Below are 27,447 nucleotides of genomic sequence, written 5' to 3'. Positions count from 1 at the left end.
CAGATCTTCAGTTTTGTTTCAGTAAGGTTGAAGCACTTTCTTTGAATGACACACTTTAATTCCAGAGCCAAGGGGTTCTGAAATTTTTTCCTCAAGAGTTGATTAAGTTGACATTCCTGACAAACATCACTAATTCAGCTTTTTCCAGTGGAAAACTACTCCATCAGAAACTTAAACCAGATCTGGTAGCTAGGAACACAGACACTACCAGGTTTTTTAGCTTTTTTTTTCTAATAGCCTCACAGGCATTTAAATAAAATTGCTCTTACTTCTATAGAAGTCCTTATTTTCTTTGGATTACGAATTAGCTTAATGAAAGATTTCATTACTTAGATGTTGGTGCCAGAGCATTTGAGGCACTAATGCACAAATTCACGGATGAGGTTTTATAATTCCCACCACAGGCAAGTTGAAGAAAAGAATTTTGCATTTACCAAAATTGGCAGATGGATTTTAATACAGTTTCAAAATAGATTGTGACTGTGGAGGTTGTTTGACCATGTTTTTGAGCAGGCTGAGTTTTAAGCTATAATCTAAATGTGTTTGTGGCTAGAGTGAACTAAAGCAAGAAAAAGTGAGTCAGGACTATAGAACTGGATGTCAGAATGTGATGGTCTTATCTATATATTTTCTAGGTAATTTTACTAATTAGTATTCGGGGATTTCTTTTTAAAGAATGAGAGATTTATTTACTGCAATGTGGATTCATTTCTGTAAAAAAAGGACAAGCAGAAGTGGTGCAGTTGCAGCTTAAATAGTGGAGTTTCAGGAAGCTACTTCATTTCTAAAAACCAAATATGAAGAGGAAATATGCTTTTGTGCATTTTTGAAAAGCAAGCCCTTAGTGCATGGAGGTAGAGCAACTACTTAAAAGCTCTTTAAGCTTGAGTTTAATGGTCCATATAATGGGAAACATTAAACTCACTTCAGCATTTATCCCTCTAGTGTTTCCAAACACAGGTCCCAGTTCTGCTAGCACTTTATGGATGTTTAAAGTTTAACAGATGAAGAGTCCCATATGTTCCTCACAGGAGAATAACACAACATTGATTTGAAGGAGTCCTGGGCTAGAAAAGAATTCTTTCCAGGTTAAGTTGAAAGTACTTGTGTACAGACCTGTGTATGGAGATCAAAGTGGATTTAGGTCTGTTAGTGTTCCCTTGTGGGGGGAAAAAAGTTAAATACGAGAACCTCACCACCATCACAGCATTACAACATCCTTGCTTGATTTTAATAGTTTCTGAGATACAGTAGCAGTGTTGGGAATTTGTTGACTGAGAAGAAGGGAAGAGATGGAAACAGGAACTTTTTAGTGGAATATTTTCTAAGATAGTGTGGGTTGTGAACACTGATGCCATCTGACAGAAGGACTGATTTCAGTAAGTGGAGGGGGATTTTATGTGGTGGATATAATCACTGCATCACTAACACATGAGTGGCACTGCTAGAAAACAGCCTGGAATATTTCAGGCAGGAGAAAGCAGCTGAAGAGATTTCTTGGATTCAAAAAGCAGCAGTACTGAAAATATAAGTCATGTTCATTGATGTTCTTGCCTTTGATGCAGCTGCTAGATGTCTCCTTTTATAAAAAGTCATAAGAAAATGTTATATTCATTCTTACAGTTTTTTACACTGGAACTGTTTTCCAGGAGATGATAAATGTGACTGTTTGCACAGTGATAGGCTGAGACCCTTGAAGTACCCACTTCTCTCCCTTGCTGTTTGTAGGATCTGCAACATTTGGCAAAGTATCAAAGACCTATAGAAACCCTTAAAATGTCAGTATTTGGGGGATTACTACCACTGCTATCCAATAAGACTTAAAGTACCATCAGCAGTATTATTTCCCTGCAGGACTTCTGTAGCATATGCTGAAGCACAGACTTGACTGTTTGCTGCTTTCTTGTAGCATCAAATTCAGTTCTTTCCTTCTGTCTTTCAGAGCTCAGTATATGGCCTGCGCTCTGATGCTTACTCCTGCCCATTTTCACCTTCTGTCTCAGTCCCGTTATCTCACACCTACCAGTTCTGTGCCACCCATCATTTTACCTTCCATACTTGACCAAGCCTCACAAATAAGCAGCTAAATTAATCTTTCTTTGCAGTTCTCCTCTTTCTAGTAATTCCCCTTACTACCTATTAATCAATCCTCAGTGCGTCCCTCTCTGTATTTATTGCTGTGTGTCTTCTTTTGTTTATGTTCCTTACCTGATGTTTAAATTGTAACAAGGTGAAGACTTTGCCCTCTTGTTTTGTGTAAGTTCATGGTGTGCTTAAAATGTTAAATATAGTTGTTTACATTAAAATGGATGAGCTCAAACTGTCTAGAGATATTGATAGGAAAAATGTGACTGAGGGGATAAACAAAGGAGACCCTTCTATTTAGTCTCGTGTTAGGTTTGTTTGTGCTCTCTATCTTGCCTGTTGTGCTGGAATTAAATTTTAAAGAGTATTGATTTGTCATAGGATAGATCAAAATAAGGATTAGAAACAGTTACGTTTTCTCTGAAAGCTTTGACAGCTGTTTCCTGCCCCTAATTGAAGGGGGTTTTTGTATTCTTTGTATCCTACACCATGGTCCACGATAAGTGGAGGTAAGTCACACTTAGACTATCTGAAGTTTGTAGGAATACTTCTACCATTCACATGTTAAAGGATGTCACTCACTGAGTTGTTAGTTTGTTGGGGTTTTTTCCTCTTCTGGTCTAATTTGAAGTACATGAGTAAATGAGAAGTTAAACTTTGTTTCTATGTATTCTTGCAGACTCTGCCATGTAGAGATGCCTCCTTTCCATGTAAAACTCAGTTGCCATATGTGGTGCCGGCCTCCACTTTGACCAGCAATGAGTACAGCACAGAATCTAAAATCCTAGATTACGTGCAAGAGCTGGACTCTTCCTTCCATCCAGTCTTATCATTCCCTTCTGGTAAGTAATGCCATGACTACAGCAGGGTGGTTGTGCTTGTGACAGCTGTAGAGGTTAAGGACTAACTTGTCTTTTGAGTGATTTTTAGAACTTAGTTTTCTTAATAGAAAACCTCACACTGTCAAAATACATGAGTTTAGACTACAAATCTGAACTTCATCCTAACTTTTGAAAAGCACACCACCTAGGTTTCCTATACCAGCAATGCTCTTACAACCTAGAAAGACTGGCCAGGAAAAAGGTGGGTTTGGGTGTTTCATGGTGTGTCTAATTGAGTCAGTGTTAGTCCTTTAGAGATGGTGCTGTTACCAACACACTACCATATCTTAGTTGTGTTGTTTTCATAAGCAACTTTCTGTTCAGGCCCTTTGTACTAGTTTTAAAAAGCCTTTTTTAGGTTTTCTAATTGTTTTTGTGATAATCAGCATTTTTGGTGATCTTCAAAGTTTATGATTTCTATCATCTGATTCTTTAGTCTTTTTGGACAATAATGCATGTGATGTCTGTGGCTCAGCTGTGAAGTTAGTGCAGGTGCAACCCAACAGCAGTTGGGACTTCAAAATGGAATAATAAATGCTGCTATCAGCACAAGTGATTCATCCTATTGAGTTTTTTGTGATTTTTTTGTTTTAAGAAAATCCTGTTTCCAGATTCATGCTTTACTCAGTGCTTTGTGTGCTTTGCTGTCTCTACCTCCTCATAAAGACCACTAGTCTGTTTGTCATTTTCTTTCATGTGAAAGAATTACTGTGAATAAATGCATGGTAGAAATTTTCCAAGTTGTAGCCTGGTTCAGTTTCATGTTTTCTTTGCAGCTTTCTTGGTTACCCCCTTCCAGAGAAATAACTTCTCTTAAAATACTGCTTGTGCTGTGCCCACATCTTTATATATAAAAAACCCCAAAAGCGCCAGCAGAGTAAAGGAAAAGGGGTTTATTTTAGTTTTCTCTTTGTGCTAAAAATGTATTATTGGCCTTTGTTTTGTTTTGGAACTCTAGTGTTTGATTTTTTAGTGTGCAGAGAGGGATTCAAGATTCAGATGTAGTTCTCTCACGTTGTCTTTTCTTGTATTTTGCTTTCAAAGGTGAATCATAATTTGCAGACAACCTAGCAAATAGGGTAGAGGGACTGGCTCACTTCTGGAAGCAGAGCTGCCCATAGGTCTAAGTCTTGCCTTCACAGTTTCCAAATGACCAAGGATCTTGTCCAAAAATACATCAGTGGTTGCAGTGTCCCTTGAACACAAAAGCACCTGTTTAAACTTGCACCTTGATAACTGGAGAATTGTAGTTTGTGTTTAAGAAGCTTGGGCTTCTGGTATTTCTGCACCTAGCCTGTAGATAAACTGAGACAAGCACTCCTGCCCTTTTGATTAAGATAGAGGAGCACAAAATAAAAAATCTCTGAAACATACAGGTTGTTCCTCAGGTGAAAAAAGACCAAACCAAAAAAACCCAAACCAAAGCAGGAGAAATGTTCTGGTTAATTCTTTACTTAAATTTTGTGACTAATACACCTTTGAAGACCTTCTTTATGTTTTACTTGGAAGTAGAATAGGAAACACGGCAAGATCCTTGAGGTGTTATGACAGAATACCTAGATAGATCCATATCAAATTGAAATAAATTGTTCTTTTTAGCAAAATATGTTGAAAGTTTCTCTCCTGGCTCACCTTGAAGGCACATGAGGCTGAGATTGTGTGTAAATATAAGTAATTTAAGGCCCCCCCTTGGATGCTGCCCTTGGTCCTCTTCTCATTCTGAATATACTAGCTGTCAAGCTGGCTTCTTACACTGACTTTTTTTTTTCCTATTTAATTTCTCTTCGTTCTTGTAATTTATTTTTTTTTCCCAGAAAGGCTTTTCAGAGAGACTTATTTTTCTTAAGCCTTCCTGCCTTACAACAGGGGGTAAATTCCTTACCACTTGAGATGTTTTGCAGGCTAATTCTGGGTTAGAGCTCCCATCAGGAAATGAATTGCCTTGCCCTGCTGTAACCTTTTCAGGGAGAGAGAGAAGGAATGTACCTTGAAATTACCTCTAGGCTCCCGGCAGTAACAATTTCCAAAAGCATTAATGACTAATGACTTGTACCCAAAAGGCTGAACTGAAGCCTCTGCAGATTCCTGGAAAAGCTCCCTGTATGCTCTCTGCTGTGCTGGGTCTTGTGCAGGAGTTCATCAGGAGGGGAAGAGCCCAGGCTTATTCTCACTCAGTACCTTCCAGAGCGTGTGTCACTCAGCACTGCTCATGGATTATATTGCACTGTGTTGGGTGAATCAATTCCTAGACCTTTAGTGATGATGGATAATACATTGGCTCAGAGGTTGCCATATTTCTAATACTGACCCTCTTCCATTTGGATTTTTGATTTTTTAGATATTCCTCTTCACGTATACTTTGAAACATTATTAAGGAAGGATGACATCAAAGGAGAACCTGTTGATACCTCATCTTTGGGAGGGGAGTTTAAAGTGTCCTCTGACAGTGGTATGTAAAGCAACATATTTTAGTATTGGCAAGACCATTTTCTGTTCATTTGTCAGTAATTTCTTCCATGAAGAGGTTCAGTTTATAAATTTAGCACAAAGCAGGTTATCAAAGAAGGTAACCGATTAAGGCTTCCACCTCTTCTTTAGGTGGAAGAGGAATCTCTTCCCAGACCACAGTGTCAGGTTCTCCTTTGTTGCACTGAGATGATCCCACCAGAACCGTAGGAGGGCACTAATAGCAAGTGGGGGAGTTTGGGCCAGGTGCCTGACTGAAGTGCTGTTCACTATTGGGATTCCTATCATAAGTTTTGGTGTTGTTTTTTTTTTTCCATTATAAATAGTTTACCAGTTGAGATTTCCTGCAAATTGCGTCAGTGGAAAATAAGTTTTTTATTTGATACGTGCTTTTTTTGTTGTAGACTATAATCAGCATCATGTTTCTGTCAAACAATGGAACAGTGGCTGTTTATCTGTTTCCAAATCTCAGTTGGTGTCAAGAACATCCGATCAGCTGTCAGAAGGAAGAAAGAAAAGACACCTAAGTGAGACAGCAGTAGGTAAGAGAAGTGCAAGAAGACACTAACTCTTTTAAAATATGTACTGTATAAATGTGTTTGTAACCACTGGGCTTTGAGAATTAATTTTGTCTCCAAAAAGGATACTCTTACGAAACTTGGGACACCATGAAAATAATTTGCTATTTTAAAGTATAGTAATCCTCTTTCTTCTTGAATATATATTACAACAGGACAAGCTTCTGTATTTTATTTTTGGAGCACTCTTAAAGGAAACTGCTCAGCAGTCCAACTGTGTTTTTCTAATACTGGGTTATTCTTAATATGAAAGGGGTTTTTTTATAGTAGTCAGTGGAACAGACTGAATTGCAAAGTTGTCTGTCAAATCATGTGCCCAACAAAACATTTACTATTCCTGGCATGTTTGGTCCCCTGTTTCATTTGTTGTGTACTGTCACTTCTGGTTCTGGATTCCTTCCAGAACCAGAAGAGGACTTGTGGATAGCCACTGCTTATTCTGTTTTCACTCCTGTTATCATTATATTTTAAGCCATTGAATCTTTACTTCAGCACTTGGTAAATTAATAGGAAGTGCCCTCAAAGTTCTGTAGAGTAGTGTGATAAATTAGGGATAAAAAATTCAGTGTACCACTGAAGGATAAATGGCATCTTACCCTCTCCAGGCTGTTAGAATGTGAAGTGTAACAGATCTTGTTACTGATTCATTTATGTGACTTTTGGAAAACTTTTGGCAAATTTGCTCACAAGACATTTGAAGACAATAAGTCACTGAGCAAGACAAGAAACTATTAAACTAAAAAGAATGAAAAGGTATAAATGATCAGCTAACATTGCAAAAAAATAAACTTCTGATGCATATCCAGGTAAAACTGCTAGTGTAGTCTTACAGTATGAGGTGGAAATATGGGAATTACTGCAGAGATGATTTAATAAAAAATTAAGATCTATGATTAAAAAAAACCCACCCAAACCCACAATACAAAACCCCAAGCCAAACCCACCCAGTTCATGAGAAAATTACAGGATAGTTACTCAGATCAACAATTGGAGGTACTTGGGAGCTCTAGTAAGAGGGCAGACTGCTTCCTATAAACCTTTTGAAGTTACAGTTAGTCTTCTGCCAATAGCATTTAGGTTTTTTTAGGTAATGGAACAAAAAAAGCTATCTTGTTATCACAAGGATCATAGTTTCCCAATGCCAGAAAACTGTTCTGTGATGTATTCTCGAATAGCAGCACAAATTGTAGCTTATTAGTGCTATGGGTGTAGTACTACATATTTATTCCTAATTTGGACTCTGTATAGGAGAAATTATCCATGGGGAAGATCAGCCTAATGAACAAGGCAAAAAATAAAAGCTGTGTGCCAGGGAGTTGCAGAGCTGCCTGGGAGATGAGAGTTCATGTCCTTGACCCAGCCTGTGAAATACAGTCTTTAGAATCAGTCTCACCTCTTTTTCCACGTTGGAATACACTGATTCTTTTTATTAGTTGGCATTAAATTTGAGTTCTCCTTTCTTAATGGAAATTAAGGCAGAAGGAAGGCAGAACAGGTGGTTAGATTCTGAATCCCCCTAAATGCTGCTTACAGTGGGACTGAATGGGAGTAAACAATAATTACAATTTGTCTGGAGCAGTGGACCCCAACTAAAAGAAACCACTATCGGTTTGGAAATCTAAGCTAATTTTGTTCATTACCCTTGCTGCCAGTTTTATCATTCATTAAGGAAGAAACTGTCAGTAAGGGCTCAGAGAACTGGTGAGATGCACCCCAGATAGGGAAGTGCTGCTAGGGAACAGGGGAAAGCATTCCTCTGTCTGATTGCATTCGCTGTGTGTATGTGTATGGCAGACCCTGAAAAAATAATCAGGATTTGCCCATGTGAAGGTGGTTTCATGAGGAGAAATCCTTTGTAGAAGGAGAGGGATGAGTTTTGTAGTAACAACAATGACAGGATAAGCAGCAAGTGTTTATTTAGATGGCTTTTTTTAGTATCCAGTAAATTGTGAGTGGTTCACTGTGGGGTTCTAGAAATGACTTTACAATTACTGTATGGAAAAATTCTGCACTCTAATGGACAACAGCCGGTATGTATGTTTTTATTGCTATTTTTGTGACAGGCGAAAGTAACACTCGGTTTGAGACGTTCTCCTTTCAACATGGAGAGCCAGAATCCCACAGCAGTTTTGCTGCTGCGACCAACGTCAGCACGATGTCTCGGCCCACTCACAGCACTTCTTCACAGGTAAACCAAAAATGCACCACTGTCTCAACTGAAATCTCAAAAGAGAATTGTGCAAATTGATAATCCAAAACCACACACCTGTCACAGCTAATTTAGTGTTAAATTACGGCACTGAGCATTTTTACAGTAAATCCATCAACTAATGGATTCCAGATTGAGTATGTGGTGTTTCTAAAACAGATACTTACTTGTGAAAGAGTTCTGCAGATCATACTGGAGTGTAAGTTTGGTTTATTGGCATTGTGCCTTTTTTTTTTTTTCCAAATTTCGTTAAATACACTGTGATTTATGTTCCCAGTTTTACACATGGGCTCTTATGACCCTTTTTTCTTGGTGCAGCTACATAAAATGGCCTCATGGTGCAAATACAGTCACAAAATTTATTAATTCTCAGTTTCACCAGTTAAAACACTTTGTACAGAACTGTAGGCAAAGTCTCTGGTATATAACTTTGATGAGGAACAGCAGAGCTCTGGTCCAGTGAAATCCCTGCAGAAACAGTCTGTTTTATCCGAATTCATGGCGAATTTCACAATAATATTCAGATTTCAATTCCATGGTTTTGCTAAGCTTAGTGGTATACTGGTGCTCTGTAAGTTGTCATGTTTTAATGCAGAGTGGAGTTTAAATGTGTGTCCCCTACGTAGTTTTGACAAGTCATACTCCTCCTTTTTTTCCCTTGAGCCAACCATCATCAAAGAACACCTAAATGGGCATTTTAGGATAGTCTGTTTCCATTAAAGTTCAGTTAAAAATGGAGAACTTGTAATATGGAATGTATCATGATTTAAAACTAAATTTTCTCTCTCTTTTGGAGTTCTTAATTATATCACACTGAAGAACCACTTGAGTTACAGGTTAGTAGATGATAGAAGATCATCTTTGTAGACTGCACACCATGAAGAAGGTGGCATTAACTTCACAGTTCTCCTAAGTACTCAGAATTAACTGTACCTGAAATCAAGGAAGAGAAACTCATGTTGATTTCAGTAAAAGTTACACTAGCAAGAAGTAAACCTCAGAAATGAGACAGTTTTAAGATTTATTGAGATTCCATTGAAGGCAGGGAGATGTTGGAAGTCATTAACCCGCTAAAAAATATGTTGAAGTTACAGACTTTCTCCTTGTGAAGTTCTGATGTTTCTCAGCTAACGTGTACTTCCTATGATTTGAGCTGACGCCTCCCCTCTTGTACTGATTGTATCATTTAGCATAACTCCAGGAGGCGGTTGAGAAGTGAGAGCTCCTATGACATAGACAACATTGTTATTCCCATGTCGCTGGTGGCACCGTCGAAGCTGGAGAAACTGCAGTACAAAGAAATCCTTACCCCAAGGTTTGCTCACGACCTCTTTAATTGCAAAGATCGCAAAACAAACGCGAGAATTTTGACGTGAGAAAATGTTATAATACTAGGATGGTCTCTTCATGTGCTTGAGGCTTTTTTATCTGTGCACTTCAGTTTGTGTGACTGAAGTGGTGGGAAGGCTGGACAGCTGATAGCACATGGAAAATAGTTTGATATACACAGGGAGGTGGCAGATGCACAGACTGGCTAAAAACAGAAGTGGGTTTATATCATCTGAATTATAGTGATACTCATGGCCTTAAATGTGCCATAAAGCTGACCGACTCTGAATGGTTATTTGGAGGTTGCTGTCTTTTTTGTGTGTTCCTAAGAAAATAGTTTGCTGTTTCCAGTGAATGAAACAAAATGGATTTAGCATATATTTTTTAAATTCAGATATTCTGATACAGTAGAATAAACTTATTTTTTTCCATACAGTGTAAGCCTATAATCCCTCATTCTAGAGACATTTTGTTTGTTTGTTTCAGAAAAAGAACACGAGGTAATTGATCTCCAATGCTATAATTCAGTGGCTTACTAGCAAATTCCCTGAAATTGGCTAAATGCACTTGTTCTGTATTTTAAATCTCTAATATGTAATTGCTTTTATATTGCCTTTAAAGCTAAAAATATCATTAAGACTCTGTTGGGTAGCTTAAAGACTGTGTTGGGAAAAGGAAATGTTAGATACTGAGTTGTGAAAGGAAAATTTAAATTTCAGGCATTTTTATCAGCACCTTAAATTTGTGAAATTATTTTATTTGAAGGAAATTCTGAAACACAAGCAGTGGTGAAAAAGGATTAACTAACAATATACTGTAGAATCAAAAGAGTCATCTCTACTGCTGAAATAATGAAACAGCATTTAGGTAAATTAATTTGATTTTCCTTGTCTCATTTCTAGCTGGAGAGTTGTTGAACTTCAACCTTTAGAAAAATCACATACAGATGAAGAAGAGGTAGGCTGTAATTTTAATTAAACCACCAGTTTTTATTTAAGCTAGATATAATATATAATTGGGATAATTGGTACATACTTTGTGAAATCACTGACTTCATGCAAATCCCGGTAAGTTTCACGTTTCAGAAATAAATTATTAAGCATCAGATTGTGAAAATTTGCCTGTCCCTTACTGCTGCACAGTCAGCAGGCCCAAAGGGTCCCTTGGGTCCAGCCTCTGCCTTCCCTGCTCCTGAGCACTGTCATGCTGGCTCATCCAATGTCTGTCTCCTCGGGGCTACCTGTGCTATAATGCTGTTCTTTTCTCTCATCCTCTCCCTGCGTGGCCACTTCCCATGGCATGTTGCTCTTCAGATGGTAATCAGGCATCCTGCCTATAGGTCCAACAAGTTTATTCAGTTTTCTTCTCAGTGTTTGTTTTCCTGCAACCCTTCTGTTGGGAGGAAACTTTTCTGCTTTGTCAGGAACAACATAACCTTCAGTAGTTCCCACCTGCCTTTTGAGCTAAGTTTGCACATCATGCAGTACTGTTGCTTCCTCCAGACATAAGAATCTACTTTTTCTTCAGGGAATGTCCATGGACTTTGCAGCTGAGGGTCTCTTTCTTCCCTAATCAGGGGTTTGAGGCATTTTGTAACCTTAGGGTGAACATAGCAGCAGGTCTGGTCTCTAGGCTGGTTTTTTGTCCTTCCAATCTTTTTGTAGCTCCTTTTCCAGAAACCTGCCAGTTTTGCTGTCCTTTAAGCATCTCTAATCTCCCTCCAGTCTCTGCCACTATCACCAGCTGTAACTGTAGAACTTTGTGCTCTCATCCACAGTATCTGTTCTTGAGCTCCTATTTCAGAGAATCTCTACAACTGGGGTAGAAAATACACTCTGCACAAAGGCATTAGCTTCATGACAGTTTTGCTAGGTCTGTAGCTTCCTGCTCCATGGAAATGAACCTCTAGGAGAGCATCATGGCCTCAGTTCCTTACCTGGTGTAGTTGCACTTATTGGCAGCATGCTCTTTGGTTGGAAGGAAGAGAAAAGCTTACTCTGTCCCCGCCTTTTCCAATGCAGTTGAGAAATTCTTGTGAAACCTGGTGGTCAGATTTATGTCACCTCCACCCACTGACTTTTGGGCTGCTACCTCCTCAGCCAGCAGGAAACATGCCTGATCTTCCTTTGTACCGAGAAGGTCAAGTTACATGCTCAGGAGAACTCTCCTGCAAGGATATTTAATTAAACCATTCAGAGAATAACTAATAAGGCAGCAAGGGCACACTGTCCCTTGAGCATCTACTGTTCATTACTCTCTCTTTGTTCTGGTATCTGGCAGAATGAGGGATGGAAGAATTTCAACACCAGTTTGCCTTCAGGGCTTCCAGGGACTTGCTTGGAGGAGTCAGTGGGTTTCTTGTTTAGATTTCATATCCCACAGAGATGACTTGTCTTGTGCTTTAAGTGTATTTTGCTGAAGGGACTTCAAGGTGTCTCTCTGAAGCTCATGGGCCAATCACTCATTTAGTAGCCCTCCCAGTACATCTGTGTTTGACATGACTCATTGATCTAGTATGATTCATCCTCTGGCCAGGAAATAACTTGAGTTAACAATAAAGCAGCTTTGCCTCCTGCTGTGGCCCACTGTATCTGTGTTGTTTGTGCTACTGGGTAGAATTAGAAGGGACAAGAAAAAAATGCTACAGATATTGTTCAGCCGATTTCCCCCTTTCTTTTGGGATCATGTTAATTGGTTTGGATGTTTTTCAGAGTACTGAGAAAAGGTGATTGATCATAATTCTTCCACTTCCTTTGCTTCAGCTTTGAGCCGAGTTACATTTGTTGCCGTGTAAGCTTGTGAAAAGACACAGGGAAACAGCACCATTACCTGTTTGCATTTTCTGCACTCACGCTCTTGACACGCTTGAAACTTCTCCTTGTGCTGAAGTAGGTCATTCATGCAGGAAAAGGGAAGGCAAAATCTACTTTTTCTGCTTTTATATAAAATACTCTTTTTCTTTATTTTACTGCATAGTAGCCTGTGGTGGCATTATATAATAGATTCTTTTCTGGCTATCTTCTGCATAGCTAAATTGAAAACTTCTGGAGTTGTCCTTGTGTCAAGCAGCAGTCAGGGATTTCTGCCACTGGATAACTTTTTTTTCCTTCCTCTTTCTCTTCTCTCTCTTTTTTATTTAAAGGCTTTCAGTGCAACAACCCCTATCCATGCAACAGACTTGCACTCAGTTTCCATGAGTTACAAAAAAATTTGTCATCTTCCACAGGAGCCACACTTCCAAGGATGGAAACTGAGCACTTTCTGGGAATCAAGCCTATTCACCATATTTGAGTATAAAAAGCCTTTATTTGAGTATAAAAAGCTTACCTTCTTTGGGTGCATTTTTGTTTCTGGAAATTTAGGCTTACAAGGATAAAATTGGCAATGCAAAAGTTAATCAGTATACTATCTATGTCTGCTCTATTAGTTGCTCTAAAAATACTTGAGTTTCTGGAAATAGAGCATTTGAGTTTCCTGGTTTGCATGTGTGAATTTGCAGTCTGTTATTGCTTTAATGCATGGGAGGGTGTGGCACGAGTCTTCCTGTTTTATTTTGGTTTTAATTTGTTTTATCCAGGTTAAAGTTCTGGAAAGGCACAGTTGTAACATTCAAGTTTATTTTGTAGTTGTTTGAGTAACGACAAATACTTTGGAATAATTCTGTGTGCAGTTAGTTTTGCGTAAGTGTTTTCGTGGCCTATGACTCAGTGTTCCCTGTGGAGCCAAAGAGTGAAACACAGATTTTTGTTGTTTTGAGAACAGAATATTTCAGAAATATTCCTGCTGCTATTCAGCATTAATGCACAGTGTCTTGTAGTGCGATGGGGGGATCCAAACCATAGTTTGCTTTAAGTCTTTTTCTTTGAGTGAAATCATTGGACATGTCTCACAAACAGGCCTTCCCCATTGCCTTTTGTCTCAACATCACTGCCAGATCCGTCCACTGAGGACTGGCATTTCTTTTTTTCCTTTTTCAAACTAACTTTAGTGGGGAAAAATATCCCAAATTTCTCATGTTACAGCAACTTTAAATTAACCTAAAGTTGGTAAAGTACATAAAGCATTACAAAGCTGGGGAGGGGCAGAGGCTGTACTGAACCAAGCAGAGACCTTTTACTCTGATGTCATGAGACTTTTATCCATAGAATAAAGAAAAATTTTTAAATAAGAAAATGTAGTCTTCAATGGAATAATGTAGAACTCTTTTTAAACAAACAAGTAGTTTAATCTGCTATCACTAGCTATGAAAGGAACAGTAAGGCTTATTTTTGTATTTTTCAAAACTCTTCACTTAAAAAAGGAATATGGACTTGGATTTTTGAAAGGAAGCTTGTTAAAAATGAAGTTTCTTCCCAGAATGAAAAGTTTTGGCAATTTGCAAAGAAAATTATTTTCCAAGTCTTAAGTTTTTCTTTCAGAATTATCTTTTGTTTCCACTTCAAAGGAAATCTGAGCACACAGAAAAATCCCGAATTTTCCTTGAGGGAGTAACACTTTTGTAGTTCATAAAATTCTCACTTTCACGCTATACATCATTGACCTTGGAAAGACAAAGTGTGAACTGAGATGCAGCCTGGTTCCGATGCCATCCAAGTGACAGAGCTGGTGAATTCCAGAGAGAGGAGGAAACCCACTAAGTTGACTTGCATGAAAGGAAACCAGCAGCTAACAATGTGGTTTGTGTTTAACATAAATAAATAAAAGCAATGAGGAGCCTTCAGCAAGGCATCATGAGATGGCCAAACAAAGCAGGCCTGTTTGTCTGAAGCTTCCTGTTGAGTGCTGAGGAGGAGCTGGGCAGCCACAGTTTTACCTGCAGGTCCTGAAGCCGATTCTCATTGCACTGAAGGCTTTTGGATGCTTTTCATTCATTGTAATGCTTTGCTGTTGTACCCATAATGGCAGTGAACTACCTCTGGGCCGAGAGCTGTCCAGAGGGGAGCACTGCAGCTGCCAGTGTCACCTCTGGCACTACCTGGCACTGCAGTGAGGACTGTGCATTCAGTTCTGTGTTTTGTCAGGCTCAATCAGAAGATAAATAGTGTTACTTGTATAAGACCACTGAGGATTTTCCTTTATAGAAAAAAAAATCAGTTTATTTTCCATGGTCCCCCACTTATTAGTATAATTCTTGTCCAGGACTGATCTGGCTATGCAGCTTCACAGCTCCTATGGACAGGAATTGTTCTTTCCTAGAATTTCTCTGCTTTTGAGTTGGGAGTGGCTGACATAAAATCCATGGCTGCAGCACTTGTATGCTCTTGCCAACCTCAGCTTTTTAGCTGAACTTTGAATGGTTTGGAGCACTTTGAAATAACTGTGAGCTGTGCTGAAGGGGTCCAGCCAAGAGCTCGCCTTTCTATCAGGGGAACGAGGGGGAAGGGCAGAAGGGCAGCAAAGTGCTCCTCGCCCAGCCCTGGCTAAGGAACAGACTTCCTGGTGTGCTGCCAGCAGAGAAACAAAGGTGGCAGTGAAGGTCTGGTGCAATAACTGCATATTTTACCTGAAAAGCTGGCTCTTGTTTGACTACGAGCAGGTAAAGTACTTGTGTTAGGGCTGGTTTAAGCTGTACTGGGGTCATGCAAACCATTGGCTAAGAAATAGTCTCTTCAAAGCAGAAGCCATTTTCTGCTTGGTTTTATAGCAGGAATGTGGCACCTCAGGTTTGCTGAGTTTCTCTCTGTGGAGTTTTCGAAGTCCTTGGTGATCTCAGAGCTATTTCTCAGTGCTTAAAGAGCACCTGGCGAATCCTGCTGCCTCCCAGCCTCCTCCTGAAACAGTGTCTGGAAACTCCTGGAATTTTTGCTTGTCTTTATTATGTGCTTTTAACACTGCCTTGATTTGCAAATGAATACATGTCCTCTTAATTTTCTGCCTCTCACCATAGAGAAAAATGTGTTAGTTCCATGGGGGGGGTATAATTTCTATATCCATTCAGATTAACCTCAGACATATAAAGAAATAAAAGTGCAAGTGACAGCATCCCATATACCAGAGCTCTTGTGAGCTGAACACGTTTTTGGGTGTGCCTTTATACTGCAAGCATGCATTGTGTTGCTCACATTGTTGAGTGAACAGACCTTTGCAGAATTATGTATAATACTGGCTGGCTTTGTTTCTAGTGATGTTTATGATGAGTGCAGCAGCTCTCCCTGTGTCTTGTTACAGGCAGAAGATCTGTCCGACGAAGCTTTTTCCTTGCGTCACACCAAGTATGAAGAAAGAGAGCGTGCGAGATGGTCGCTGTGGGAGCAGAGCCGCTGGCCCAGGAGGAACAGCAGGCAGGTGTACTGGCTTTGATAAGAGCCTTCCTATTGAACCTGGTCTGGGTTGTTGGTGCAGCAGTGTCACAAATGCTGTCACAGAGAAGTTTGAAAACGAGGGCACTCTTCGTTAATTAACTCATCAGGGACAGTACCAGGTATGTTTGGCTTTGTGGCTGGAAAGGGAAGGCAGTGCTGAGACATGCATACTTAAAGAAATTCGGCATGTCAGTGACCTGGTATTAGTGAACAAATAGCTTACTCCCTCACTGAAGACAGAGCTCTGGTAGCTGATGCCACTCCCAGTTATTAGGACTTCAGCCACACAAGAGTAACATGAGCCTTTCTTCACTCACCTGACTCAGATGAAAGTCCACTGCGTTCAGACATTATTGAAGGGGTCCTGGAGTGTGCCAGGGACCTTACGCTTTAAAAAGTCATTGTGTGAATGGTTCATTCTCTCAGGTTTGCCATCTGGTGCAGAACTCAACAGAATTAAATATAACCACTAAAAGTCTTTCAAAAAATAGTGTATATCGGAGTGAACATCATAAAGCTGTATCTGCAGTTTGGCACTGGGAAGATGATTCCCATAAATCACTTCAGAATCTGAAGCATCCTGTAAATGCTAACATTTTCTGCTTTTTGTCATAGGCTTGTGTCTACTCTTGGATGAAAGTGAACCATGACACTAGGAATAAATATGCAAAGATAGCTTTCTTTAATGCAGGAGAAAAGTAGAGCTAAACCATCTTAAGGAATTCTATTTTAAGCAATTTTGAACATAAAAAGACCCCAACTTTAGAAAGTATATTGAAAAATAAAAAGTTCTGTATGTACCTTAATTTTGAAACTATGAACTTCTTGGTGAAATCTTAGTGCTACTTGAATTCAGAAGTAAAAGTGCTCATTGATGTGAGCAAGGTCAGGCTTTCACCTGGCATTTCAGATGCGTGCCACTGTTTTATATCTAGTACAAATTTGTATTAAAGGCAAGGTCAAAATTTTTAATCCTGTTTAATTCTTGATTGCTTTGGAGTTGAGTCCAGAGCAGAGGAGAGAAGGGGGAGCCCAAGGACCTGCTGCTGCCTCTCAAGTTGCATTGGCTCAGACTGCTGACGGTGCAGTTTGGAGACTGCAGGCTCCTGCACATGATGCTGTGTTCTCCCAAGTGGAAAGAGCCCACGGCTCACTGACTTCTCTTGTCCAAAATCACAGTTCTGGTGAGCGTGTGGAGCAAGGCACAGGAGTGACCAGCCACCAGCTGTCTGCAGACAGGGTGTGCCTGTCCCAGCCCTGTTTTGTCCACTTAGCTCCTCCACACAGTGCTCCCACTTTGGCTCCAGACAAGAGGGTTGTCAAGAACCACGTATGTTTTCATCTGCTCTTTTGATTTAAACAAGCAGTAGGTAGCGTGTATGGAGAAACTGACCAATTTGAAAAGAAAACCTGAACTGTTCCTGGCAATGTGAGGGGACAGGGAGTAGTTCTTAAGACTTGTTTCTTATCCTGCACTAGATCTTACAGCAAAAATGCCGACGGCCGACACAGCCAAGACCAGTGTGCTGCTGACCCTGCTCCCGACCCGACTTTGGAAGCCCACAGCTCTGTGTGTTCAGGGATGGCACCACTCTGCAGGGAGGGCCAGGAAGCGAAGGTGGGTGCTTCCAATAGCTTCCAGGTCTGGACAGGTCAGTGATGACTCTCCCTACCATAAAACAAAGAACCTGAACATACTCCCCTGTCTCACTGATCAGAAACTCGGGCTGTCAGCCCAGTGTATGTGCACTGAACGTAGTGCTGCTGTTTAGAACCAGATTGCTGTGCTTTTTAAATTAACCCCAAGATCTGTCAACAGGTAATAATTTCATTGCTCATTACACAGGGCATATGTTTTTGAGGCAAATATGGCAGGACTGGGTTCAGGCTGGATCTTTTTTCAGGGATGTTGGTGAGGGTTCCAGACAGGCCTGATGGTTACAGGGTCAGGTATCCTGATGGGTCTGGCACTGTGGAAAAGAGCTTCCCCCTTCCTGTACTACGCCTATTCAATGGTAGCTCTGTTAATAGTTCAAACCCTTATGTAGCCAGCTTACATTGCCAGCTGGTGCCTAGCAGTGTTGTATTCTTTATCTGAAGAGCCCTGCAAACATTGTAAAGAAAGACACTCATTTGTAACTTGATAGCAGATCATTCTGCTCAGAGCTAATCAGTTCAGACTCAACTAAAATCCCTTTTTACCCTCTTTCTCTTTTTTTTCCATCCTCACTCCTACGCTTCTGCTTCCTTTCAGTCTGGGCTGTGGGAACTTCGAGTTTTTCCACTAAAAGATGAAGAGGTAGAAGCTTTACTATGCCAAGATCAAGTAACAAATGAGGCTGAAATGTCAAGTGCAGATTTCCCCAGCAACTCTCCCTGCGCTCTGGGCACACCCACTGCTTTGCCAGACAATGGCCATCCACCAAGAAAACAATCTACCCAAGAGTCAGAAGACTGCAAAAACATTTGCCTGGGAAGCAACAGTACAAGTAAACAAAGGTGACAGGGAATAATGTGGTTCATTAAGAAAGCCAATTAAGGTGGAGAAAAGTGTAAGGTAAAATCTCTCTCATTCACACAGCATATGACAGCACAATTCAAAACCTTTGTGTTAGCTGCATATAATATATTTTCTTTCTTGCTTTGTAACAGGCAGGATAAATCCCAAAGACAACACTTTCTTCTTCCTGAACCCCAAGAGAAAGTAATTATTTCAAGCTGGAAGTCTAATATTCCCAGTGTCGCGAGTGGGCACACATAAATTGCTGGCACCATTCACTGTCTGTTGTCATATTGTCACATTTGTCAATAATCATCCTTTTCTGTTTTGTTTGTTTTCAAATGCATTTCTGGTTCTAGTGGACTCTGGTGCAGCAGGGGATGCTGCCTACCTTAGCCAACAACTTAAACTGAACACAGAAAAACTACTTGAAAATAGAGGGGATAAGCAATAGCCTCAGATTACTTTCCTCTGTGGCATGACCATGGGGCAGAAACCTGTCTCTCTAACTGCACGTGTAAGGTAACGGTAGGTGAGAACCAGCAGTTCAAAGCAGGTCATGTGGAAGTCTTGCATCTGGCTTAAAATCTATACTCAGCTCTGAGTAGTGATGGGGCATGTTTCATATCTATGTCCTCAAGCAATAAGGTAGAAATAGCTCACTGTTTTTCCATAGTCAATGTATCTGCTACCCAGAAAGTAGGGTCTCTGCTTTGGGCCTGTGGGGAGGGAGAGAGAGGAGGAAAGGTGTTGAGTCAAATCAGTGATGCAGCTCTTGGAATACTGTGGTTTGGGTCATCTTATTTCTTAGTCCTTCAGCAGCTAATGAGGCTCATAATACTTTGCTTTAATATGTTTAAAGTCTTGTTACAATTTCTGTATAGTGCCTTGTAAGAGTCTCATAAGTATGCCAACATTTGGTGACTAGCTGGAAAGGAAAAGATGATTGTCTAGAAGACCAATAAAAAAAAAAGCCCCAAAGCTTTCCACTGTGATTCTGGATAAATTTTTCATTTCCCAGCACACTCACAGTGAGGAAACAAAGGCAAGCTGTTTAAACTTGCATCTAAATAGCATAGTTTGGAATGTATCTGCAATCCCAAGAGGTATTAACAAAGATTACACATTGAATGTAGGTATAATCCATCAACAGGATGTTTTTCTGTGTAGGACAGTTGAAGACAGTTTAATAGGAGTCTGTGTTTTTATGCAGTTTTCTTCCACGTGTAATATCTGGAATGGCACTGGACAGATGACCCAGTTTTAGTGTCGATTTTTTTTTTTTGGTCAAAATGACAGCAAATATACATACACTGGGCATCTGCAAACAGTTCAGTAAAGTTTCAACGCTACAACCTATTGCTACATTGTAGTTTATTGCACATTCTGATTATTTTTTTAAACACTTTTTTAACACTGGTTTGTCTTAAACTTGAATCTTGCCTCAGTGTCTGATACAATAATCTTTGATGCAAGGTTGGTTTTTTAATTAAAAGTTATTTCTATATATGTTGTATATAGTCTGAATTTGATGGCTTTTTAGAAGTGAAGTAGCAGCAGCAGTGCTTCCTCTTGGCACAGAGCCCTGCTTGGCCCACAGATGGCTTTGCATTCACTGTAGCTTTGCTGTGGTACTGAGGCTGTGCTGGTGCTGTGGGGCCAAAGGCCCCCTCAGCACCTCAGTACTAAGCTGGATGTTGCCCTCTCTCTTGCCCTGCATGAGCATCTGCTGCTGGGAAAAGGTTTCTGAAAGGTACGTGTCTCAGATGCTTTGCAGGTCTTTTCCATACCTTTATCCATTCATTAGGAAGCCTGATCGAACCAGCTCTCACCCAGCTTTGTTGTAAGGTCAGGGCTCCCTGTGCTGTCTGATCCCTGAGGCAGTAGGAAGAGTTCCTGCACTTCAAGAAATGGGACACAGCAAGTAAACCAGCCAGCCAGCTGCCCTCCATGTCCTGAAGGTGCTGCAGGAAATGGAAATGCAATCTAGTATGTTAAGGGAAGGAGAGAGAGGAGGGTGTTTTTCTGGATTGGAGGGTGGGAAGGGTGTTAAAAAGGGGGCAAAAAAGAGGTAACAGCCCCCCCCCCCACAGGATAGGAGCTGGATTCCCGTTTGGTCAGCCTGGGGACCTGTAGAGTGTCCTTCCACTGGTGGTTCAGATCCTGGCTGCCAAACCATCCTGTGGCTGCTGGGTCATTCCAGGTGAGGGCTAAAGCAGCTGCTGCCGGAGCATTGCACAGCTAGAGCACGGTGCCAGAGCCATTCCTCCTGCTCACAGTGCCACCACAGGCCTGCCCCACACAGTGGTGGCATGCAGGGCTCTGCCATCAGGTGTGCAGCACATGCATGTCCTGGCAAGAGCCATTGGGGAGGGTGGCCAGGAACAGGCTGTATTTGCTTTCCCCCAGCACTTGCCCAGCTGGAGGTCCCTCCCTCTGGCAGGGGAGGGTGGGCAATGCTGTGTGCACATGGCAGGCGAGATACTTTTCGGGAAGCCTTAGGCCATGCTCCTCACCTGCAGCACCTCTGCTCATCTGCCACCTTGCAGCAGACCTATGCCCTGCCCTCTCTGTCTCCACTGTGTCTCTGCTCCAGCCAGGAGCAAATTCAGGGAAGCACCTGATTTTTCAGTAGCCCCATTTCACTACTGGGACAGGGTTAGAAAACTTTCTTAACGTGGTCCCAGGACCAGCCCCTCTTCATTTTCTTTCCATATGCTGTATGCAGCTGGAATCAGCACTGGTATAGTGGTTTATTGCCTGCAGCCCTTTTTCAAGCAGAACTGGGCTCCTACCTCCAGACAGCTCAGTTTTACCTGAATGCTGGTGTTGTGAGGAAGCTGCTGGTGGTGGTGGGAGTGGGCTGAGAGCTCAGGGCCAGGCTCATCCTTGAAGCCACAAAATGTGTAGGAACCCCCTTCTTGTTTTCTTTCCTTTTCAAAGTTTTAAACAGAAAAAAACCAGAAACAAAACCCAACCTGTTTGTCTTTGGCTGTTAAGCTATCAAAACAGCTGTCGGTGCTGCTCCCAGTGCTGTGGCTGAAGGTGTTACAGAGGCTGACTGTGAAATACCAGCTTAAATGTAATGCAGGAAGCCCCTCCCAAGCAAGAAAGGGGGGGTGCACAAAGGCATTTCCCCTGTGCTTAATTTACCATGTGCCATTGAGATTTTTTATTAAGGCCACTTACGTTCTGCTCCCTGCTGTGAGGGTTTAAACGCTTCATCTCTGCATCCAGGACCTTAATGGAATGTAAGTACAAATACAAACTACTTGACCCTATTAAAATTACACCCAGTGTGTCTCCTGCAGTGTTTTATCTTGCCCAGGGCTGTGGGTGTACCCTCTGCAGGATGTGTCCAAGCCCAGCCTGACTTGGCTCTGTCAGAGTTGCTTTCATCCTGTTTTCCAGTACAGACAGACCTGTGCTGTCAGACCCCCTGGACTGCTCTAGACCATGTGCCTCAATACCACCAGGCTGTGCTCTCCCTTAACAGAGCTCTGCAACCTAATGGGCCTGGGGTTCATTTGGCTCCAGGGAGACCATGCAAGCAGGAGGGCAGGCCTGAGCAGACCCGAACAGATTACTTCTGTAAATGTACAGAGGAAAGAAACTTGAAACAGATTTAAGCATTAAAGGACATTCAAGAATCATTCATTACTGTTATTCCATGAATGTGGTCACTAACAGCTTTAACCTGAGATGTGTAAAAGCTGCTGCAGCAGGAGCCAGCTGCATAAACCCATCTGGGTGGGACTCAGAAGCAATTAAGTAATTATACCCTGTATGTGTAATATCTCTCTCCCACAAGACTCCTAACCTGAGAGTCAACACAAGTGCAAACTGCCAGCTTTAAAACAATGATGAAGACATGGCTACAACCTGTGAAAGCATATCACAAGGTTCCACAAAACCTAGTACCATTAATTAACTAGCACAACTTGGGTGTTCCCCCCACATTATTTAGGATAAAAAGCAGAAATACTTTGATTACGCTTTCAATCCAGTTTACACTCAACTGCAGGAAGCCAGGATAGTACAGCTGTTGTTCTACTGCTTTCAACAGCATGAAAAGGCAGACTCCACATCCTGAACTAGCATTTTCATAGCTGGTGGGTGCTCAGCCTGCATTTTACCTACCAGAGCTGTGACTGTTTGTGCATGCACGTACATTAAACTCAATGCTGGTTCTTTCTAGAAGCACAGCTAAGCTGCTCTTACACACCCAATAGACCTTGGACTTGCCTTTCCTAGCCAAGCCTGCTTTTGGCAAGCCTCTTCTGAAAGATCACTCAGTGCAGTATGTCCAGACAACTCTGCTAGTTCCCAAATGGGGTTGCAAGTGGAAACAGGAAGCAACATTTGTTCACCTAAACCACAATTAACCACACAGGAAAAAGATGCAGTTCAGCCATTTGAGACACTTGTCTAGACTGTTTGAACGAGCCCTCACTCCTCCTTAAGAAGGGCAGTGGCCCTTGCTTTGGGGCACCTTGCAGGCTCTGGGCTCAGGATAAGGGGTGTAGCAGCTCCAGCACTGCCCTTAGCAGCTGCCAGGTGACACCTGCCCAGCTTTGCTATGAGGACAGCACGACTTTGGGCCTGTGGAAATGGCAGAAAACCACAAAATACTGAAGAGTCAACAATCCTAAGTGGAGCTATGGGAGACAGGTCTATGTAAAAATGGCCTGCTCAGGTCTTCCTCTGGTGTGTTGCAGCTCTCCTTTCATGTGCCCAGACAGGCCAGTCTGTGAAGTGGGCACAGCCAACGGAAGGACTGAGAACTTTGTGGTTCCACAAGGTTTTTTACAGAGCCACCTCCAGACATTTCAACCTACATATCACTTCAGCAGTATCAGTTCTGTAGGTCACCACCTTAATGGTTTACTCAGGCACATAAACCAAGGAAGCTGTGGGACAAGAGAAAGGTTTTTAGCTATCTGAACGGTTTTAAAGCAATGTTCTTCCATGGAAACTCATTGCTTCCTGGAATTTCAGACACTGCTGTCTTAACTGGCTATTTGAAAGCTAAATGAGAAGATACAGAAGATATTCCCCACTTTGTGACCTGGTAAAGATGATGCACTGACTTGTTCGATAAAGGCAAAGCACAAGGATATTTCTGGCAGCAGTGGGATTTTTTTTAGCCCTTTTATGACTGCATTTTCCCCAAACTTAGTCCCAAACCCAGTCATTTGTGACAGTCAGCTTAAAGGAGACTTACCGCACCAAGGAAGGGGCATTTTAATGCAGTAGTGGAAAAGTTTTGTAGGAATGCACAGATCAAATGACAAAATACAGACACAGCAGAAGGCAGTTTGATTAAGAGTCTTCCACAAGACAGATCGCTTGTGGCAATGCTACACTCTTCTAGCAAGCAAAAAACTGACTGTAAGTCAATCCAGTCAGCATTAGAGCTTGTGCTATAAAATTAGCATCCACAGAATCAAGAGGCTCAAACCATTGCATTTCCAGCCCTGAAAGACAGGCACAACGTTTCCCACTGCTGCTTGCTTCATCACAGTGAAGGAATGACTCCTCTGTTCAGCAGCAACAAGCTTCTGTGATTAGTGTTCATCCAGCCCTCCCTTGCACACGAGAAACAAGGGTTCTCCTGCATGCCCAGAGCCTTCTTGAACACGGCTTGGGCAGGTCTCATCGATCCAGACTGCGCTTCTGAGCTGCTTCTGAACACACGTTCCTGAGCAGATTGATCACAGACCTCGGGTCTGCGCTCTTCATAATAGCACTGCCAGACACAATCATATTGGCACCTGCCTGAAAGACATGGGACACCCATTCAGTGGAACAGGCTTACAGTTTTCCTGTTGTAAAGCACTTAAGGAGGTACTGAATTCTGGGCTAGTGGCAAACAAGCGCTACTTCTGGGACACAGGTGACATACCTCCAACTACAACACCCAATTAGGTTTAGAAAAGACAGCTCTTCCCCCCTCTTTCTTCATCATTGCTCCTATTTACCTGAACACACAAGAAACAAACAACTTCTCTAGCTTAGGGGAGGCTTCAGTAGCCACTATTAAGAAAAGGCAAAAGATTAGACCCCAAGTAGATTTTTATATTAGGTGCCTAAGTGTGTTCCCTCTGAAAACTTTTAACAGCCAAAATTCCTCCAAAGCTTCATTTTCTGGGAGCTGATCAAGTGTCTTAGCACAGTGACTGAGAACGGTACTCTGCTGCGACCTCTTACCTCTGCGCACTTATGGATAGTGTCAGGCCCTACTCCTCCATCCACTTCTATATCCAAGGAGGGAAACTGTGTCCTCAGCCACTGAACCTGGGGAACCATATAAAAAGGTGGGCACTGAGATCCACACTGAGCTACCACCATCTCATGCAGATTCTTACACATCTAGACAAGGTTTATTTACTTCACCACTACACTCCATACTGTTAGTTAGCTTTTAGCTCAATAAATAAGGAAAGAGAAACGTAGTTTACCTTTGGCATCATGTCTTCCATAAATTTTTGCCCTCCAAACCCAGGTTCTACTGTCATCACCAAAGCCATGTCTATCTGATTGGCCCAAGGTGCCAAGTGTTCAACTGTAGTGCCAGGCTTGATGGCCAAGCCAACCTGTGGGGAGGTAAGAAAAATCCAAGTGCACCTTAGGATGATGGCAAGGCTGGCCTGAGCTCAGTACAGACTCCTAGGAAAGTAACTGTGTCTGTCTAAGCTCTGGAAGAACAAGCTGGTTTAGGTAAAGATTCCCGATTCTCTTCACTGAAACTGAAGACTGACTTCATGCACTGAGTGTTAGGGCTGCAAGTGCCAATGTCTGACCACCTGAAATGGCAACAATTAGTTTTTCATAGAATCACGGAATCAGAATATCCTGAGCTGGAAGGGACCCACAAGGATCACTGAGTCCAAATCCTGGCCCTGCACAGGACAGCCCCAACAATCCCACCATATGCCTGAGAACATTGTCCAAGTGCTCCTTGAGCTCTGGCAGACTTGGGGCCATAGCCACTTCCCCAGAGAGCCTATTCCACTGCCCAAACACCCCCTGGATGAAGAAACTTTTCCTAATATCCAACTTACACTTCCCCCGACATAGATTCACTGGTCACCAGAGAACCTGCCAGCAAGGTGGCTCATTATGCCGAGCGCAGACCGTGCTCCCCTCACCTTCATCCCATTCTCTCGAATGTCCTTTATCAGCGCCCCGGGATTGTCCGTCGCTTCTAGATGGAAGGTGTACTGGTTCGCGCCAGCGACTGCCATGGGCTTAACCCACTGCTCCGGCCTGGCCACCATCATGTGCATGTCTGGAAGAGGGGAGCGAGCGGAGAGCTGGGGCCGGGTCCCGCTGCCGAAGGGGCAGCGCCCCGCAGCCCCCGGCCCTTACCGAAGAAGGGCTCCTGGCCCAGCTGCTTGCGCAGGCTCTCCACGACAGGGTGGCCGAAGGTGATGTTCGGGACGAAGTGTCTTGGGGCCGAAGAGAGAGACGCGGCCGCCCGCAGGTTACCCCGGGCGGCCAGGTGGGGCGGGCGGACCGGCCCGCCCCCCGCGCCCCCGTCCCGTCCCGCCCGCCCCCGGCGTTACCCGTCCATTACATCCAGGTGCAGGTAGTCAGCCCCGCAGTCCAGCATGCGGCTGCACTCGGCGCCCAGCGCCGCCAGGTCGCTGTTGAGGATGGACGGCCCGATCCTGCACCCTGACGCCATCACTGCGGCCGCGGCTGCTGCCGGGACGGAGGGCGGGGCGGGCGGGCGGGGGCAGGGGCGGGGCGGTGCCTCCGCCATCTCGGGGCCGCGGCTCCGCCCGCGCTGAGGGACACAAATGGCGCCGCAGGGGGCGGGTCGAGCCGCTCGGACCCCTCCCGACCGCGACCCGCGGGCCCAGACTGAGGGGAGGAATGATAACAACCCTGGTCTGAGTGGTTTGCGGTTCCCAGTGAAGTGTATTTCGTCAGCCCCAAAGACGGTTCCAGCCCCACGCTGGAACGGGGGAGGGCAAAGACCTTTCCAGCGGCACCCCCTGCGCCAGCACCGGGAGCAGACGGGTAAATTTTAACAAATGCTGTCGGTATCCTGGAACAAAACCGCGTATCGAAGCCTTTCAGAGAGAAAGAGAGAGAGAGAGACCGCCCGAGTTGCGCAAGGGGCTCAAACACAGAACTCTGTCCTTTGCCGTCACTCCTTTGTATTTAGCCCTCGGGGCAACGTTTGCATAAAATGCTGAGGCAGCGGGACCGACCGACACACGGACAAGACAGGCACAGCCGGACATTGCTGAACACGACATGCGCTTAAGGCCTCTAACACTATGTAAAGCAGCATCGTTTGTCTTCACAGAGGAAATACACCAGTTCTGGTACAGAGAGACGAAGGAAAGCACAAACCAGCTAGAGTACTTTGTATGCACCTCATCAGGACAGCATTAAGGGCAACCGATATGACAGTAAAACATGAGAAATCAGGCTAATGGGCCTGCGCGTCTGTGCCATCTCTCAGCAGCCATCCCACAAAACCAAAGCCAGTTGCCCGGCCACCTGGATAAAACTAAATTACAGATTACGTCATTTATAAGCTGCATTGATTTCTAGCAGGGTAGACATTAAAAATAGGCATTTTAGTCCTTGCTATGGCTTACTACTGTGGATTCACCAGAGACAATGGAAACTTGAAACAGTTATTACATACACTGAATTAAATGAAGCAAATCACAGTAATTTTGTCATTGCTAAAATAGAGTACTGTGGTGAGGCCTCTACTTTTCATTAATGAAGATCCTTCCTTCTCATTTTCAGCAGGAAAGGTTGCGCCATAAAGTGCACCATGAATTCTCTGTGTGTTGTGTCTCAGCCCACGTTTGAAGCTCTCCTCCCTGTGACTGCCAGTGACCCAGCCTACCTTGGGACTTGAAAGTGAAGCTGTGTTTTTCCTCATTTGTGCGTCACTGTTAATAATAACACTTATCATCTGAAGTTCAGCAATTCTTGGAGTGACCTCTGAGCTAGGAGCTAATCCAAAGCAGTCTCCTACAGGTACCTGGCATTGGCTCCAGTGCACTGAGGAGATAAGAAGCAGTACAGCATGTTTTGGTCAGCAGAGGAAGCGGTTTGTTGCTCA

General features: G+C 42.8%; 2 protein-coding genes across 8 annotated transcripts in view; one reads left to right on the top strand and one right to left on the bottom strand.

Moving 5' to 3' along the window:
* KANSL1L (KAT8 regulatory NSL complex subunit 1 like) overlaps positions 1-19,637 on the top strand; it is a 58,669-nt gene extending 39,032 nt beyond the window's left edge. For 6 of the 7 annotated variants that reach the window (XM_017829522.1, XM_017829523.1, XM_017829519.1 and 3 more), the window contains 10 exons: positions 2,765-2,927; positions 5,305-5,415; positions 5,837-5,974; positions 8,074-8,198; positions 9,410-9,534; positions 10,451-10,505; positions 15,717-15,829; positions 17,330-17,468; positions 18,105-18,407; positions 18,503-19,637. In XM_017829522.1, the coding sequence (XP_017685011.1) occupies positions 2,765-2,927; positions 5,305-5,415; positions 5,837-5,974; positions 8,074-8,198; positions 9,410-9,534; positions 10,451-10,505; positions 15,717-15,829; positions 17,330-17,468; positions 18,105-18,353 (1,218 nt within the window). In that variant the 3' untranslated portion in view covers positions 18,354-18,407; positions 18,503-19,637. Of the gene's footprint in view, positions 1-2,764; positions 2,928-5,304; positions 5,416-5,836; positions 5,975-8,073; positions 8,199-9,409; positions 9,535-10,450; positions 10,506-15,716; positions 15,830-17,329; positions 17,469-18,104 lie in introns of all 7 variants that reach the window. The other variant, XM_017829520.1, reaches the window with a different exon arrangement.
* A 3,832-nt stretch (positions 19,638-23,469) lies between these two features.
* On the bottom strand, positions 23,470-26,074 carry RPE (ribulose-5-phosphate-3-epimerase). Its single transcript, XM_017829524.1, has 6 exons — positions 25,919-26,074; positions 25,722-25,801; positions 25,502-25,641; positions 24,812-24,946; positions 24,561-24,647; positions 23,470-24,128 (listed from the first exon to the last, which is right to left on the bottom strand). Exons 1-6 carry the CDS (start codon positions 26,038-26,040, stop codon positions 24,006-24,008), a joined length of 687 nt encoding a protein of 228 aa, XP_017685013.1. The 5' UTR covers positions 26,041-26,074; the 3' UTR covers positions 23,470-24,005.
* Between the last annotated feature and the right edge of the window lie 1,373 nt (positions 26,075-27,447).

The sequence above is a fragment of the Lepidothrix coronata genome, unplaced genomic scaffold (genome assembly GCF_001604755.1).
Source record: "Lepidothrix coronata isolate B3197 unplaced genomic scaffold, Lepidothrix_coronata-1.0 Scaffold165, whole genome shotgun sequence".
In the NCBI taxonomy this organism is placed as follows: domain Eukaryota; kingdom Metazoa; phylum Chordata; class Aves; order Passeriformes; family Pipridae; genus Lepidothrix; species Lepidothrix coronata.
This window is presented reverse-complemented; position numbering and strand designations above follow the sequence as displayed.